At 33.4% G+C, this 17234-nt stretch overlaps 2 protein-coding genes across 3 annotated transcripts; both read left to right on the plus strand.

The window, feature by feature from the left end:
• The first annotated feature begins 1005 nt into the window (after positions 1 to 1005).
• LOC129291660 (3-epi-6-deoxocathasterone 23-monooxygenase CYP90D1-like) lies at positions 1006 to 6687 on the plus strand. Its single transcript, XM_054929139.1, has 8 exons — positions 1006 to 1423; positions 1511 to 1835; positions 2370 to 2519; positions 2608 to 2853; positions 3762 to 3854; positions 3958 to 4143; positions 4321 to 4442; positions 6185 to 6687. The coding sequence occupies exons 1-8, from the start codon at positions 1215 to 1217 to the stop codon at positions 6273 to 6275; spliced, it is 1422 nt and encodes a 473-aa protein (XP_054785114.1). The 5' UTR covers positions 1006 to 1214; the 3' UTR covers positions 6276 to 6687.
• A 3976-nt stretch (positions 6688 to 10663) lies between these two features.
• Positions 10664 to 17212, plus strand: LOC129290982 (protein FLX-like 3). Of its 2 annotated transcripts, XR_008588598.1 has the most exons (6): positions 10664 to 10845; positions 11234 to 11779; positions 11890 to 12035; positions 12579 to 12658; positions 12742 to 12918; positions 16581 to 17212. XR_008588598.1 is itself a non-coding variant. In XM_054928050.1 (5 exons), exons 2-5 carry the CDS (start codon positions 11244 to 11246, stop codon positions 12790 to 12792), a joined length of 813 nt encoding a protein of 270 aa, XP_054784025.1. In that variant the 5' UTR covers positions 10664 to 10845; positions 11234 to 11243; the 3' UTR covers positions 12793 to 13058. The 2 variants fall into 2 exon arrangements, 1 of the variants encoding a protein (XP_054784025.1); XM_054928050.1 differs by lacking the exon at positions 16581 to 17212 and having other exon boundaries at positions 12742 to 13058.
• Positions 17213 to 17234: the final 22 nt, after the last annotated feature.

Below are 17234 nucleotides of genomic sequence, written 5' to 3' on the forward strand. Positions count from 1 at the left end.
TGAGTCCCACATGAAGGCACGAGGACTCCCAACTCCCAACCTTGCCCGTTGAGGGCTCTTCCATACCTACTTTGCTTTGCACATAAAAAAAGGATAGTTTTCTTATTCTGATTTTTTTAAAAAAATTTTGTTCTCTCCAGATGTATATAAAATATGCATAAGAATAGACTCACTTTATATTTAAGTGTGCAAAAAGAGAATATGACCATTAAACTTGGAGCTAACCACAATTCCATTGAAATAAAAATAATCTCAGCCTATAAACTTTTGAGAGTATAAAGGAACAAGCTGAAACTGTTTGAAAGTTGACAGAATCGAACTCGTGGCTTTCCACGAGTAAGAAAGGACTTAATGTCAATAGGCCATGGAACTATTGACATCTCGACCTATAATCTAAACCTTCATACATAGTTATCACCAAAAAAAAGAAAAATGCTGTCATTACATAGTATTTTACTAATTCTTTTACTGAGTGAAACCTGAATTTGTCCTACGACTGACTACATCTAAAGTTATTTGGCCAAAACCATGGGCAAAAACAGAGGTTTATTCTCCCGCTTCATAGTATCCTATGGAACCTTTGACGGCACATTTACTATGTATAGCCTCCTAGGTCTCCTGTTTGACTTCCATAAGTCGATGCATATATTACCTCAGAAAAAAAAAAAAGTTCCACATATAAAACCAAAGCAGAGGTGTATTATTTATCTAATAAAAGCTACAGTATTGTCAAATATGGTGTCATTCAATGGGTCTATGGCTTGACCATCTAGGAAGCTGTGACAGATAATAAGGTATCACTCTGAAACTGACATTCTCAACCAGATTCTAAGGAGGAAAAACATAAAAAAGATGCTATATTGACCCTGTTAAGTCCTCAACAGTAAAAAGAAATTATCTTCTTTGGCTTGAGAATAAAAGAAGTAGTGAAGCCAATAATCCATATTTGCTTCTCTCATTATGCTTTTCTATTAATTTGTGATATAAATATCCTGCCTTACACTACAGGTTAGCTAAACCCCTACATCTCTGTTTCTATCTCTCTCTCTCCCCGCGTGTTTTCTCACTTGCACGCCTGCACACACATGCAAAATCATTCTTCCATTAAAAAACTGTGTGATTTGTGCGTCCACCATATGATTAAGCGTATTTAATCCAAATCTAGTCGTGCCATAGAGATACAGAACGAGCGTGTGTGCAGGGAAAGGACAATAATGGATTGTATTTGGATTTTGTTTATGACAGTATTTTTTCTCTGGTTCACTGTCATGCTCTACGATAACAGGTTTAAACTCAGATCGAAGTACAGAAATCAGCTTCCTTCAGGCACTCTTGGATGGCCTTTGATCGGGGAAACTATCGAGTTTGTCTCTTGTGCTTACTCTGATCGCCCTGAGAGCTTCATGGACAAACGACGCCGCATGTAAGCTTATTATCATTTCAGAGTAATTCTCAGCTTGATTGTATGACTATTAGTTTCAATAAAGATCATATCTTTCTGGTTGTGCAGGTATGGGAAAGTGTTTAAGTCTCACATATTTGGGAGCCCCGCTATAGTTTCGACCGACGCAGAGGTTAACAAGTTTATTTTGCAAAGTGATGCGAAGTTTTTTGTTCCTTCATATCCAAAATCTCTCACAGTTTTGATGGGAGAGTCTTCTATTTTGCTCATCAATGGAAGCCTACAGAGGAGAATACATGGGCTCATTGGGGCTTTCTTCAAGTCTCACCACCTTAAAGCTCAGATCACCAGAGATATGCATGAGTATGTCCAACAATCAATGGCAAAATGGAGGGATGACAGCCTCGTATACATACAAGATGAAACCAAAAACGTTTGTTCTGTTTCGCTCTCTCTCTGTGGTGTGTCTTATGTCTATCTGATATCTGCCTTTCTGTCCTCTCCCCCCCCCCCCACCCCAAAAAAAAAAAAACACGTGGTGTTGGGGTTAGAGTCTATCTTCAAGGTTTGAAACTTTAGCCTTTACACTCCAAGCTTACGGTGACTTCTTGAGAAGAGTTCCAACAGACAGAAAAAAATCAAAAGATTCCCCCTCTCGCCTTTATTTTTCTTTTGAAGTTGTTTTCTGATTATCATCTTTGATTCTCTTTCTGTCATAATGTTCTTGCATGAGTTGTTGTGTGAAAGTAATCATTGGTGTTTCATGTTTGAGTTGTCTCTCTAACTCTTATTTGAGTTTCAAGATGATATGTAGTAAGTAGCTAGCTAGAAAGTGAAAATTACAGTTGTCTGTATGAAAACGTAATCATTTTTCCATGAATTATAATGAGATTCTCAATCATGATGCCGCATTACTTTTCATTTTTTAAGATCCCCACAAGTACTTTCTCTTTTCTGTCTCCTGCAGATCGCCTTTAAAGTACTAGTGAAGGCGTTGATTAGCTTGGATCTTGGTGAAGAAATGCAGCTTCTGATGAAACATTTTCAAGAATTCATCTCAGGCCTCATGTCTTTACCCATAAATCTCCCAGGGACAAAACTTCATCAATCTTTACAGGCAAGTAGATGCAGATATATTAATTACAGATCACTTCCTTTTACTGTTTCATGGTTGACCAAAAAGTTTTTTTTTTTTTTTTTTTCAGGCAAAGAAGAAAATGGTGAAACTGATACAGAGGATTATCAAAGCAAAAAGGAAGAGTGGAATCTGTAAAGTTGCAAAAGATGTGGTGGATGTGCTGCTGAATGATTCAAGTGAGCAATTAACAGATAATTTAATAGCAGATAATGTGATTGATATGATGATCCCAGGAGAGGACTCAGTACCAGTTCTTATGACTCTAGCTGTCAAATATTTATCAGAGTGCCCTCCTGCTTTGCAACAATTAACGGTATGTCATACCTTCATTTGCATGAATTTAAAAGTGAGGGATTTTATTGTAAAATATAAAGTATCAGAGAGCTTATCTGTAAATCATATAAAGTTAGGGTATTGTAAAATATTTAGTATCGGAGAGCTTATCATAACTTTTTTTTCATTTTTGATGTTAACAGCTAGGGCTAGGGATGATATATGATTTTTTTCAAACTGAATCACTTATTTGAACAATATTAGACTTGTACTTCTTGTATAATTGGTTGGTCTTGATACATTTAAAATTTTAACTCTTACAAAACTTTTCAAATGAAATAAATCTAATTTTCCATGTTGATAAAGGATGGCACTTCATATTATTATTATTATTATCAATTTAATAGATAGATTGTATAAACTTCTCTTCAATTTTATTAAAATTGCATAGTATTCTTTTTTATTTTTAGATATATACGAACTTTCTTTTAAAATAAAAGTATCTTAGTTTTAGATTATTTTTATTTTTTTTTTTACTATAGTATCTCTTGTTTAAATTTTTTTTTTTTGAGAACTATATTTAGGCTAATCGAAAGTAATTTAATAGAATAATATTTACATTTATATAATATTAAAGAATATGATAATTTTTAAAAGAATCTTTTATATTTTAAATGATTTCTAACCGGCCTCACCATGGGGGTATTATTTACCCTCATAAGAGCTTATCCTTGCATTATACTACCAGCACTCATGCAAACTTGATATCCACATTATTAGAAAACCATTTCATTATTTCTAAATGATCAATTGCTTTTGAATGGTCTTCTCTACTCTAGTTATTGTAAGAAAATCTTTGCAATACTATTTCACTTTGAGTAAAAGATCTATAATATCTTGATTAGACTTTTATACATGATTCTTAATTTTAATTTGAATGTTCCACAGGAGGAAAACATGAAGCTTAAGAAACTCAAAGGCCGACTTGGAGAACCCCTAGCTTGGAGTGATTACTTATCATCATTACCATTTACTCAAACTGTAAGCCACATAGCTTCTCATCAAAGACTCTTTACCACCAAAAACATACTGTTTGTTCTCCATGTATCTGCATAAAATTCACACTGTTCACAACATGACACAGGTGATTACAGAAACTTTAAGGATAGGGAATATCATAATTGGGGTAATGAGAAAGGCCATGCAAGATGTTGAGATCAAAGGAAATTTGATCCCAAAAGGGTGGTGTGCTTTTGCATATTTTAGATCTGTTCATTTAGATGACCAAAACTATGACTCTCCTTACCAATTCAATCCTTGGAGGTGGCAAGTAAGCAACATACAAAACCCTCTTCTTCTTCTTCTTCTTCGTAAGGCTTAAACCCTATGGTTTTAATTACTGGTTTGATCAAACGAGTCTAGATAATCAATCATCAACTTTTAAACTATAGAGATCCAATAAGTAAGTGTATTTCACAAACTGATGAAATTGGAGGATTAATAACAGGACAAAGACATGAGTAGTTGCAATTTCACAGCTTTTGGAGGAGGACAAAGGCTGTGCCCTGGTCTTGACTTGGCCAGACTGGAAGCTTCCATCTTCCTTCACCAATTTGTGACTCAATTCAGGTAATTATTCGTCACTTTTTAGTTTCTGAACATACTCATTATTATTCTCTACTTGCTCTAAATTAGGATTCTTTACCTTCCTTAAAAATCCATTGCATGTAGAGAGTGTATGGTTTTTATGTTGGAAACTACTTAAACTTTGGTTTTGGTGGTTTTCAGTGTAAAACTAAACATGCACATAGTGTATGTGGATGGGAATACAGAAAGAAAGAGATTATGGCTATAAAAATGAGACATCAATTCTACACACAGGAATATCTTTTGTGGATTCATAAATACATAAATATAAAGGATCTGATCTGGTTCCACAGGAGCAAAAGCAAAATCACAAGGCATAAAACTTTCTGATTGGAGAGAGAGAGAGAAGAAGTTAATGGGACCAGAGAAAACCCATCTGAATCTGATCTTCTGTGTTAAATTATTTGCATCAAAGTGACAGGTTGTCTTAACCGTGAATCAAACTATGTTGCTTTCTGAAACTGAAACTCACTGAGCTGTAATTCCATGTGAATTCTGACTCACCAAACTACTAAAGGATTTTCAACCATCTTGCCATTCACGAGAAATTTGTAAGTTAATCATATAAAAATAATCAAGCGCATCATATCTCATTAAAGGGAAAAAAAAAAATACAAAAGGCAGTGGCTGTCATATTTACCTAATAAATTTTGTCACCACCACCAGACATTTGGTCCACCTGTTAAGAGAGTTGTACGGATTTAATTAGAAGTCTCAAGTTTAAACTTTGAGAATGTAGTAACTTGGTAGCAGAGCTTCCACTTGAAACAGTCCTGGCCTGGCTTGATCCAAATTAGTTGGGCCTTGCTAAAGTCCCCTTAACTCGACACAGGCTTGGCCTAAGATATCGAGTTATCATGGAGTCATTACTCTCTTTCCAAAAGGTTAATCTATTGGGGTGTGTAGCGCACTTGCTTATATAGTCAGGATCCTCCTCAAATCCCTCTAATGTGAGACAAGACAAGTTTCTCTACTCCAAAAATAAATAAATAAATTTTGTAACTGATCACCACTCAGTTATAAAAGGCATACAAAAAAAGGGATGAATTTGACTGGTCAAGTGTCCCCAAATCTCGGTGTTTGTCTTCTTTCTCATGATTCAGGTTCAAGTGGTTGTTCACAATCTCCAAGCAGCCATTAACAATAAAAAAGAAAAAGCGGTCATATATAAAACTGAAGCGACATATAGTCTATTACGGACAGCTGTATGTTGTAGAGACACAGAATGTTGCTCATATATGTTTGTCTATTGAATGAAACTGTTCTCTCTTACTTTTCTCACCTAGAAGCCGGTTTGCCTGTTGTAAACAAAGATTTTCACATACATACATACATAGCACTCCTTAGGACTAAGGTTTTGGATTCTTAGTGCACATTCTTCCAATAAGATATGGCTTTACAGATGGAAAAAAGATACTCCAAGGTAGTGATCTTAGTCAAAATTGAGTTGATTAGGTCGACAAAAAGCACTTGGAAAATCAGTCAAGCCGCTTAAAACTAGGGATCTGTTAGGTCTGTGTATATAATACACTAATACTATCTTATAGTTCTTAATTTCTTCTTTTCACTTTTCTAAGAACATCTGTAGTAAAGTACCTTGTTTCGAATAGCTTGTTCAAAATAAAGATTAAAAAAATTGTGAGCCAAAAATAAAGATAAAATATTTGTGTATGAATAGTTTTGATTCTTTTGGATATCTCAAAAGTTGAATGTTTCACATGCAGATGGTTTGCAGAAGAAGACACAATTGTTAACTTCCCTACAGTAAGAATGAAAAGAAGAATGCCAATCTGGGTAACAAGAATGGAATCTTGAGGTGCTTTTTTTGGTCAAAGAAGATCATTGGTAATTAACTTCTTCAAAACTGGAACATGTGAATGAAGAAGAAGAGGACAAGTGCAGAAAGAGAAGGGGACAAAGAAGGAAAGAATTGGCTTATGCGAATGAACACACGTGTGGGAAGATTCATTAAGCCTAATGAATTTGTCCCCTAGCCTTGCACCGTTCTCCTACTTAAGGTCAATTTAAACAATAAAATAACAATTAATTAGAGAGAAAGGGTAAAGTTTTCATCTTTTGATGGACCCACCAATTAGTCATTTACTTTTAACCCAATCTTCTTTCCAATTTTACCTTCCTAGTATATGCATAGAGATAATGGAAATGTTGACTGTAAGGGGAATCAATCTCATCCTGTTTCTGATCAAAGTTTCTTTTTCTTCTCTCATTTCTCTTCACACTTTATGTCCTTTTATTCTCTATTTTGCTTTTTTGTTCTTTCTTTTTTTGGGAGACTGTTCAATAGATGAGAATCGAGTGTATGGACAATAATAGCAGATGGGTCCCATGAAATAATGACAACAATAGCTTGGGATTATTGGAGTTAGTAAAGAAGACGACCCACTGCCCATCATTTTGGCCCATCTAGCAGCTTCATTAATATTGATTATTTTTTCATGACTGATTATTTCATCTACTTTGAATCACTCAGTATTTTCAAAATTGAATAACAATATTGATTTGAGTTTTAGTGAAAACAGTGATAGAACCAAGACCTCGAATCAGTGGTAGTAGGGTGAATAGGGGTTTAAAATTATAATTATTGGTGTAAAATCTAAAAATTTTAGAGCATTTTCATGTAATTTTTGCTAGCTCAAGTGATATATGTAATTGCCTCCCCTCACTCCAAGGTGGCTCTTCCTACTCAATATTCTTCAAGAGAATTATGTAACGAGAGTCACCCATTTATTAGATAAAATATGAGATGCAAGATTGTTATACTTAAAAAAATATTGATTCTCAATATTCTCCTATTGAAGGTAATTATGTTCAAGGCACTATCAAACATTAAATATGAACACTTCTTTTAATAAAAATTTAAACTTAGGTTTGCTATATTGCTATATTGTGGGAGGCTTTTTTTTTTTTTTTTTTTTACTAGACTCAACCTCTGACAGTGTATTGATTCTGGTAGTGAATGTCCCTTTAAATATAAAAAAAGTAAAATATTGTTGGGCCTACTAGGATGAAGAATGGGAAACCGTCATGGACTAAGGAGTAAGAAGTGTTAAATGCAAGCCCATTCGTTGGGCTCAAATCTTTCTGCCTTTCCTTTACTAAATTAAGCTTTAGAATTAAAAATACTAAACCAATTTTTTTAATAACTTGGATAGACTGAAATCCAGATCAATAATATGCATAGAATTTAGAAGCCATACTAGTCCGCTATCAATAATATTATTTGAGATATAATTGAGCAATAAACACACACATATATATACACACACCTTTAAACATCAATTTAAACATTAATTTACCATATTGTGAGAGACCAAAGCTTTCTTACAAACCTAATCTCTATCACTAAATTTCTGATTTTGTATAGGTTGATAATGGTTATAATTTTTTGTCTGAAAATATACATTTATTAATAAAAAAATTACAAAAAATGAACAAGAATTAAGATGACATCCTTTCACTATTTGCCACTTCATTTCAGTAAGGTTGAGGTTATTATTATTTTATACAATATAATACAATAATGATAGTTATTTACATGAAAAAATGATTTTATTTAACCAGTTTAGGAAAAATCATAAAAAAGAGCTTCCAAATTTCACGAATAGCCAATCAGAACCATAAATTTATTAAATTACATTTTAGGATTATAGTTCTTTTTGTTGTTTTAAAAATAATAGTTTGATTAAAATTCCCATATTTAAAATGCCAATTTAAAATTTTGTAATGCTGAAATCACTATAATTGAATTAAAAATTTAATTGAAGGGGGTTATCAACACTTTATTTGGGTTAGTAGCCTTTTTACTTTTAGATTTGTAATTGGTTAACTTAAAATTTGCTGGTACTAAAATCACTTTTATTGAGTTGAAAATTTAGTTATTTTTTACTACCTTCAATCCAAAATATAAGCATTTTTTTTAGCTGATCATAGTTTAAAATATAAAAAACTTAGCACATGTAATTTTTTTTTCAATTTTACCTTTTGTATTTATTAACTCAAATATTTATATAAACTTATCTCTTACTCATCATGAAATGTATTGATAATTGAAATTATGAGGAAAAACTGTTTATATTTTAGATTAGAGGGAGTACTTTATTTGAGTTTGGGAATGTTTTACTCCTAACTTGTAAAATTTGTTACCAAACTTGTAATTGGCCAACTTAAAATTTGATAGCAATGAAATCACTTTATTTGTGCTGGAAATTTAGTTGAAGAAGTTATGAAATTACTTTATTTGAGTTAGAAAAAGTTTTACTCCTAAACTCATAATTGACTAACTTAAAATTTGCAAGTGCTAGAATCACTTTAATTGTGATAGAAATTTAATTAAAGGGGTTTTAAATTTATTTTATTTGAGTTGAGAACATTTTTACTCTCAGAATTGCCACAAGCTAGCTTAAAATTTGTTAGAACTAAAATCACTTTAATTGGACTAAAAATTTTAATTTATGAGAATTATAAAATCACTTTATTAACTTATAAAATACTTTACTCTTAGACTTGCAAACTTAGCCATAAGGGGAATTTTAATCCAATTATTATTTTTAAAATTACAAAAAAGAAAAACCATAGTTCAGAAAACTCAATTTTATAATTTTGTGATCTGGTTGTTTAAATTAAAACATTTAAAATTATATATATATATATATATATATATTAAAAAATAGTACTCCCTTCAAACTATAATATAAGTAATTTTATACTTCCTCCGTTCAAAATATAAGGTATTTTTAATTAAATTTTACTCTTCAATAAAATAGTTATCTACTTTCAAACTAATCTTATATTTTTATATCTATCCCTATTAAATATCCTATAATCAATATAAAGTTATTATCAATAGGTGTACTTTTAAAAAAAAAGACAATAATTACACCTCAAAAGACTAAAAATGCCTTACATTTTTTAACATCCAACTTTTCAAAAATGTCTTATATTTTTAAACAACGGGAGTAGAAGTTTTACTTAGTTCAAAATATAGGATATTAGATATAAGTTATATTTTTTTAATTATAACTTATTAAGTAATTAATTAAAGTATTTTGAATAAATTAAATGTTATATTTATTATACTTGATGGCACAGTTATAAAGCAAGATTTTAACTAATCATTTTTAAAATGTAAATTAGTTAATAATGTTTTATATTGTGATTTGAAAGTAAGAAGTAATATATATGGAAAAATTTTATTTAAAATTATTTTATGACACTTAATGAAAAAGAACTTTGAAAATTTAGTTTGAATGAAAAATATTAAAGTGAGATTAAAATGCAGAGTAAAATTATCTTATTGTCTCTCATCTCTTCTGATTTTATATTAAAATTGTTCATTTTTCTATATAAAATTGTTCATTGATCTAGTGGAAATTGTTCATTTTTTTACATAAAAATTATTCAATAATGACACAAATAATTTCTTTAGGTTAATAAACAACTTTATACAATGAAATAATTAAATTGTTTTATCATGATTAAAACACTTGAAATAAAATTAAAATTAAGTAATGACACAAATAACTCTTAACAATTTTAATAGAGAACCAAAGGAGATGAGGAATAATGAAGTAATTTTGCTATGTATTTTAATTTTACTTCAATACCCTAAAATGAATTTTCAAAATTTAAGGGACTTTTTTTTATTATGTGTTTTCAAGAGATCTTAAATGAAAATTTCCCTCTGCATATTATAGACGAACTAATTATAAAACCAAAACTAAATTGCGGTCCAGAACATTGATTTATTTAATTTAAATCGGGTTTTACTTTTTAAACCAAAATTGGATTTTCACGTAATTTAAATTTCAATTGCAAACATTTATTAATGAAAATACTCATTTATTAAGAATTCGAGAGGAAAATAATAAAAAAATACGGATTAATTAATTTAAATTAAATTTTAAGTATCAAATTTTAAAAATTTACAATTCAATCTTTCAATTTTATATTTATTCAAGTTATAAATTCATTATAATATTGTTATAAAATTAAAAAAAATTAAGTTATAAATTTTTAAAGTTTAATATTTAAAATCTAACTTAAATTCAGTCAAAAAAAAATCTAACTTAAATTAATAACTTTTGATGCTTTTCCATTCTTAATCCCAATCAACTCAAAGTGCCTTTGAGGCAGAGCGACGGCAATTGACTCGGCTTTGATCTATGAAATAATTGAAACGAACCGTATTGGGGCACTCGGCAATCCGTTCTGCAGACCAAGTTCCGAAGGTGTAAGGGGACTTCGCCACTTGCCAGCCTGGGTTTTTGATTCCACCTATCCTCGCCGGCGATTACGTTTATCTGTTGGTCTTCGTTTTCTTCTCTGTTCAATCGGAGAAACTCTTCTCAGACACCAAACCTTCAAGGTTTGAAACTCTTCTTCACTCTCTCACTTTAGATTTCAATAAACGCGGACTTGGGTTCGATCTTCTGTTATTTGTTGATTCTTAAGTCTCTCTTTGCATATACACTTTGGATTTTTGCATTAATTCAAATGTAATTTTGTGAGTTTTTATGCGTCTTTTACACACACACACACACACAAGTGTTTCTCTTGCCCTCCGGTCAATGAAACCTAATGTTTTAATTCAAGAACGTGTGATTACATAACTTTCATTGCTCAACAGTCAACAGCCATTCTCTGATAGACGCTAATGTCAAGTATTGATTTCCCCCCTACTCTGGACAAAGATTTCATTCCTTAGTGATTGCAAGTTAATATGCTTGTAATTTTATGTGCGTCTGTCCTTTTAGATAACCTCAAATGTCTGGAAGGAACCGTGGTCCCCGAGAAGCAATCAATGATCGGCGGGGTTACCCACCTGAAGCGCTCTTTATTCCAGGGCTTCCATTGCCCCGCGCACCTATGCCGCCTCATCCGGCTCTATTGGAAGAGGAGCTTGAAATGCAGCATGCAGAAATCCGGAGGCTTGTGGCAGATAATCGAAGGCTGCTTGAGGATCGAATGGCATTTCAGCGTGACCTTGCAGCTACAAAAGAGGAACTGCATAGGATGAATCTTGCCATTGCTGACATTCATGCAGAACGAGAGCTGCGTGCAAGGGAATTCAATGAGAAAAGACAGAAGTTGGAATCTGATATTCGGGCAGCTAAGCCCTTGAAGAATGAGGCTGTACAATTGCGAACTGAAGTTCAGCAACTTAAGAATGTTAACAAGGATCTTGAAGCGAAGGTTCAGACACTTACCCAAGATCTTCTGAGGTTAAAAACTGACAATCAACAAATTCCTATGTTGAGGGCTGAGATCGATGGAATACACCAAGAGCTTTTGCGTGCTAGGTGTGTGGCTTGCTTGCTTATGGGGTTTTATTTTCTGTACACATGCCCTTTTGTGATATATTTTACTGCAAAACTAGTTAATTTTTAATAAGGAAACTTTTGTTTTCCAGAACCATGGTTGATTATGAAAAGAAAGCAAACATAGAGATGATGGGACAGAGACAGGCAATGGAGAAAAATTTGGTTTCCCTGGCTCGCGAAGTTGAGAAATTACGTGCTGAGTTATCTAGTTCCAATAGCAGACAGTGGGGTGCTGGTATGATTTGCTTCTATTCTCTCCTTCCATTTCTTTCTCTTGTAGCACTTTGATGATCCTCTGCTAGATATATTCTTGTTTTGTATTACTCGGTAATACGGGTTGTAGGAAGAATAATAACTTTTGTTTCTTTTCTCTTGTGAGAAAATTTCATATTATCCCAAGTTGTAAATTGTTAAGGGAAACTGGAAGAGCTAGGACAACATATAGTATAATAGTTGTAATGTTGTATGCAGTAAAAGAATAAATAGAGAGGGTTGATGGGTGGAGCACCATGCACACTTAAAACTATTAAAAAGTTTGGTACTGTAATAAAATGTTCAGAATAATTGTTTACTTATTTACTATGAACTATGAAGACCCAAAAAGATGCACATCACTAGTTATGTTGAAGCCTTAAATTATAACCCTGAAAATTAAAATCTTTGATCATAAATAAATAAACATCCCCAACCTATGCTAATACATAGTGCAGGAATATTATTTTTATTCTATTGTCCATTATGTTTTTTATTTAAAACTTTTGATTCATCATTGATCAAGGTGGGACGTATGGGACGAAGTTTGGCAGCCCTGAGGGGCGTTTTCCTGCTCCATATGCTGATGGATATGGTGATCATATGGTATGTTCTGCTCTAAATTATGATTTAGATCCCCACTTCTTTTATCGGTGTTGGTTTCATGATATGTATGTGCTGCTGTACAGGGAGGCACTTCATGGGGACATCATGAGAAGGCTCGCATGAATCGTCGTTGAGGTCTTGGGATTGCTGTTGGAGATGAAGAGCAGCTTTCTCCGTCACTCTTTGAGTTTCAGTCAAGGAATGGCTGAAACAACTTATTAATCTATGTTCACATCACTGGTCATTTATCTGAATATATTGTTAGTTCTAAACTGGCATATATAGGTTTTAGAGTTGCTTTGCTTTTACCTTAATGTTTATCTTGCTGCAATATATCTGAAATGTTACTGTATTATGATGGATTTCTTCAATATTATCTGTCTTTTATGGGTTTATATTTTATCATTTGCATCATTATCTTACGTTTTTACTTTCTCTCATATATTCTGTTATAATTCTTGGATTTGGTTTAAGTCTTTGTTTCCTGATGGGCCTCTGGAACTGGATAGTAATATAAGTGCGTGGAGGTGCCATTAATCCTGTGCTCTGAATCATGTGGCCAATGTTCAATGTATGACAAGTTTGTCATGCTTGCAGATCAGTATCAGAAGACTCCATATTGATATTTAAGTTTGTACTCTACTTGTCAGTACTTCTTGTGTCCTGCCATTGCGCTTCAATGAGTGCTTATGTTCATGAAAAGATTATGAAAAGGGTGATTTTGGAACTAGTCCTTTCATATGGAGTGGTTGATAGTTGAAAGATCATATCTTAGTGATGTGATCGCTACCTGTAGAATATTGGTGCAAAAATTATTTTAGGCTATGCTTTAAACTGAGCGAGTATTTAGATTTTAGGCAGAGATTGTGGAGCATGTTCTACAACAGGTTAGAATGGTAGATTAACATGCATATCCAACTATTTTGGGATCAGATGGATTTGTGAGAGCCTAACATCCAGTGCTGAGTTTTTGTGGCTGGTGATTATCATTTGACAATTGCATCTGTGCTTCTGCAACTAGAAAGGGAGGCACTGAATGTGCAAGATAGATGGAGAGATCAGGAGTTTCAATGACTTTATGTTGCTTATATCTTTTGGTCTGTATATAGATGTAAATAATAAGTTGTGGACTTTTCAGAGAAGATTTATGTTTTAGGGTACATTATTTGGTTCTGGGAGAGATATTTGTGTTTGTGGTGGTTGCAGTGCAAATACAGTATGTTTAGATTCCAAAATACATAATTATTCTTTATTCCTTATGCTCCCTGCTCCCTATTAAGTTGCCAATGGTAACTACAGCATTTTGCTGGCATGGAGCATGTATGTTGCTTTTGCATTGAAGTGGTGGGTGTTGTTATTGGTGGCTTTCAGTTGAACTGTGCAACTGTACTGTGTTTTCTGTGAGGAATGGAGTATTCTGTAATGTTGCTCCATCAATTGAGGGTTACCAGCATTTGGGTGGAGAAGCTACAGTTACAAGGTATTTTGAGTTACTGTTTGGTCTTTCCATCAGACACAGTGTTGAATTAGATTTTGGAGGCTGTACATTGGTAAACAGCAGATTGAGATTGATGTAAGTGATGAAGTATTGTTTTGGTTGAGCTAGTTTCTTGAAAATGCCCTGTTTTGCCAATCGCAATGGTATTCTTGTGAACAATTCATTTGAAGTTGATATTGGTTGATTTGTGAGTGATTGTAAGATGGGATATCAAAGGTAGCAGGAATTTCTACACCGTCATAGAAATTAAGTGGGATGTTATTAGTTTTTATCACCTTATCAATTTTGAAGGAGAATAACAGCCCTTTATAGTTTATATGTCTCATACTGTCATGAAGCATCTCATTCTTCATATTGTATGAGCTGCCGATGTTTCATTGGTGAAGACTCTCCTTGACTTGCAAGTTTCCCCCATGTTACTAGTAACGCTGAAATATCTGAAGAAAGGATTGTGGACCAGCTGTATGTCTCAAGGCCAGCAGCTGATTTGAAGCTCATAGGCAAGTACTCTGCTTCTCTTTAGCGGTCTGACTGATGTAACAAATAGACTTTACTGTGTTACCCTGTTGATTGCCTTCATGTAAGGTTTAGCAATTAGCATGTTGCTTAGTCTCAACTGAATGGGCTGTGGGAGTGATCATCTTCGCATTTTGCTCCTAGTGATTTCATATAACCTTGAACTTGCTTTAGTAGTTAGGAATCTGTAATTATAACTTAACAAGACAGCAGTCAAAAGTTAATTGAGACCTTTGATATCATAATCCAGAAGTAGTTGAATTTTTTCCATAGCTGGCTATGAGATTGCCGATCTTTATCATTTTGCAGTAAAGCCAACTTTAGGAATAATAGCCTATTCTTTGGTTGTCAGGATAACATGAGATCTTGTTGGATTCTTAACACATTGTGCATTTAAACCCCTATAAGCATCTGAATCTTTTCCATTGCTGGCTATGAGATTGCCATTCTTTATTATTGTGCAGGAGAGCCAACTGTCGGAATAGCAGCATACCCTTTGCTTGTTAGGATAACATGAAATCTTGTTGGATTCTGGACAAATTATGCATTTAGACCCCTATTATCTGAATCTTTTCCATCGCTGGCTATGAGATTGCCATTCTTTATTATTGTGCAGGAGAAATGACTGAAGGAACAGCAGTCTATCCTTTGCAAGTTAGGGTAAATGTGAGATCTTGTTGGATTCCTAACGCATTATACAATTAGACCCCTATTTTTAGTTTTCTGGACTCTTGATGATTGTTTTTCCTAGCATTTAGACTCCTATTCTTGACACAGTAAGGGATTTCTCTTTCATAATTTAGAGTATGTTCAGACTTTAATTACCTGATACTGGTGGAGAATTCTGATATTAGTGTAATGGGCCAGATTTTTGTACTACATGGTTCTGTTTCTTGTTTCAATCGCACTATCCTATTTTTGTTGAGAATTAAGTGAAGTATACAAAAACAACAATAACAAGCCTTATCCTACTAGGTGGGGTTGGAATTAAGTGCAGTATATTGGAAATAAAATCAGTTGCTGCAAAGGCTGTGTAACAGCTGCTAGACTTCGTTGCTTTTCACTTGGAGCTAGCTGGAAAATTGTAGGATGGTTAAACTTCACTTACAATATTGGTCCCTTGTTAGTCTTGTTGATATGAGCAAGAGGAGTTACCAACTGATTTATGTATATAAGGCAATGTATGTTTACCAATGAGATGTTAAATGCATGCTTGCTTGTGGATCTTCTGTGCACCTGTTCAACTTTGATGCATTTGAAGCTTGGATTGGTTTTGTTTCCAGTGGTGGCGTACTGTACTAGTTGGTATTGTTGTTTTTCCATTGATGAATTTATTTGGAGACTAGTGCGATGAAAAGCATTAAGCATGATGCCAGGGGGTAAAGGAGCAATAGAGTATTACTGGGGCTTGCTTATGTAGCTCTAGGTTTTGAAGCTGTCTCTTTTGCACTTCTAGTTAACTCAAGTTCTATGACTGAGTCTGTTTTCTCAGATATTAATCTGTCAGTGCATATAAGTAGCAAATTCTATGGTTAACAATCAATGCCACTTAAATTAGAAAATTCCCACTTCACAAATGGATCTTCTGAAGAGAATTGCATTAGCCGAATAGGAATGATGGATGCCAGAGGGCTTGGGTGCAGAAGTTAAATTATAGTATATTGGAATGCTAGTTCTTGTAAATGTTCAGAAGATTGGTTCGCTTGTTATAGAAATGGTCCCTGTATGTTGTTTCTTTTCTTATGATGTTTCTTTTGAATGTATTTATAACATTGCCTTTCATGATCTTTCCCTTCTTTGTCAAGTTTGGTTCTTCATGGAATATTCCCATAGAACAATCTGTACCATCTTATATTCAAGTTACCTGCCTTGTATGTTTTATCTAATATTTGTTTAATGCGGCTGCAGATTGGATGCTTGGAATCTTGTCAAGACTGGTGGCCTAGAAAAAAGCCTGTGTCTTTTTTACGCTACTGGGGGAGATAAATTTCTTGAAGACCAAAAGGCTTTTGATTATTTCGGGGAGCAAAATCTGAAGATGCTTATTCCGGGATGAAAATTTGTCAAGAGCCCATAGAAGGGTATGTCTTGCCTGGTAGCGATGGAGTCGTGTAAAAAATAACAAAGGAAGACCGCATGGTATTTTATTGTTTCAAGGAGCGAATTCTGATCATGCTGATTCGGGAATGAAGAATGATCAGCCATGTTGTTCAATCATGTTTTGCCCACTGGTGAATGGTGAGGAATCACTTAGGAAAGAGACAAAAATTATTGTTTGCAGGAAAAAAAAAAAGATCCAAGGGTTACATATACGGGGATGAAAATGTTTTTTTATCACGAAGGGCAATCCTTTTCATTAAGACTGGGTCTCCTGACCGCCATTTTTGCAAGGATACATAATTTTTTTTTTTAATAAAATAAATTTTAAGTGAGATAGATTCCCAGAAGTGATCGAAGCTGGGGCGTGCTTCTGGATTCGAAAAATGGTTGTTATTTATTGATTGTTTACCGATAATATTTGTTTATCCTTTTCTGTTTTTCTTTGTTTTTGTTTTGTTTTTT

Source organism: Prosopis cineraria, unplaced genomic scaffold (assembly GCF_029017545.1).
Source record: "Prosopis cineraria cultivar Desert tree isolate PC_DT_omini unplaced genomic scaffold, ASM2901754v1 PC13, whole genome shotgun sequence".
In the NCBI taxonomy this organism is placed as follows: Eukaryota; Viridiplantae; Streptophyta; class Magnoliopsida; order Fabales; family Fabaceae; genus Prosopis; species Prosopis cineraria.

Excerpts from the sequence above, each read along its gene's own strand:
- LOC129291660 (XM_054929139.1), top strand. The coding sequence starts at position 1,215 with ATGGATTGTATTTGGATTTTGTTTATGACAGTATTTTTTCTCTGGTTC. Across the intron at positions 2,520-2,607 it reads AACTTCATCAATCTTTACAG|GCAAAGAAGAAAATGGTGAA; the intron begins GCAAGTAGATGC and ends TTTTTTTTTCAG. Across the intron at positions 4,443-6,184 it reads CAATTTGTGACTCAATTCAG|ATGGTTTGCAGAAGAAGACA; the intron begins GTAATTATTCGT and ends TTTCACATGCAG.
- LOC129290982 (XM_054928050.1), top strand. The coding sequence starts at position 11,244 with ATGTCTGGAAGGAACCGTGGTCCCCGAGAAGCAATCAATGATCGGCGG. Across the intron at positions 12,036-12,578 it reads TAGCAGACAGTGGGGTGCTG|GTGGGACGTATGGGACGAAG; the intron begins GTATGATTTGCT and ends TCATTGATCAAG. Across the intron at positions 12,659-12,741 it reads ATGGATATGGTGATCATATG|GGAGGCACTTCATGGGGACA; the intron begins GTATGTTCTGCT and ends GCTGCTGTACAG.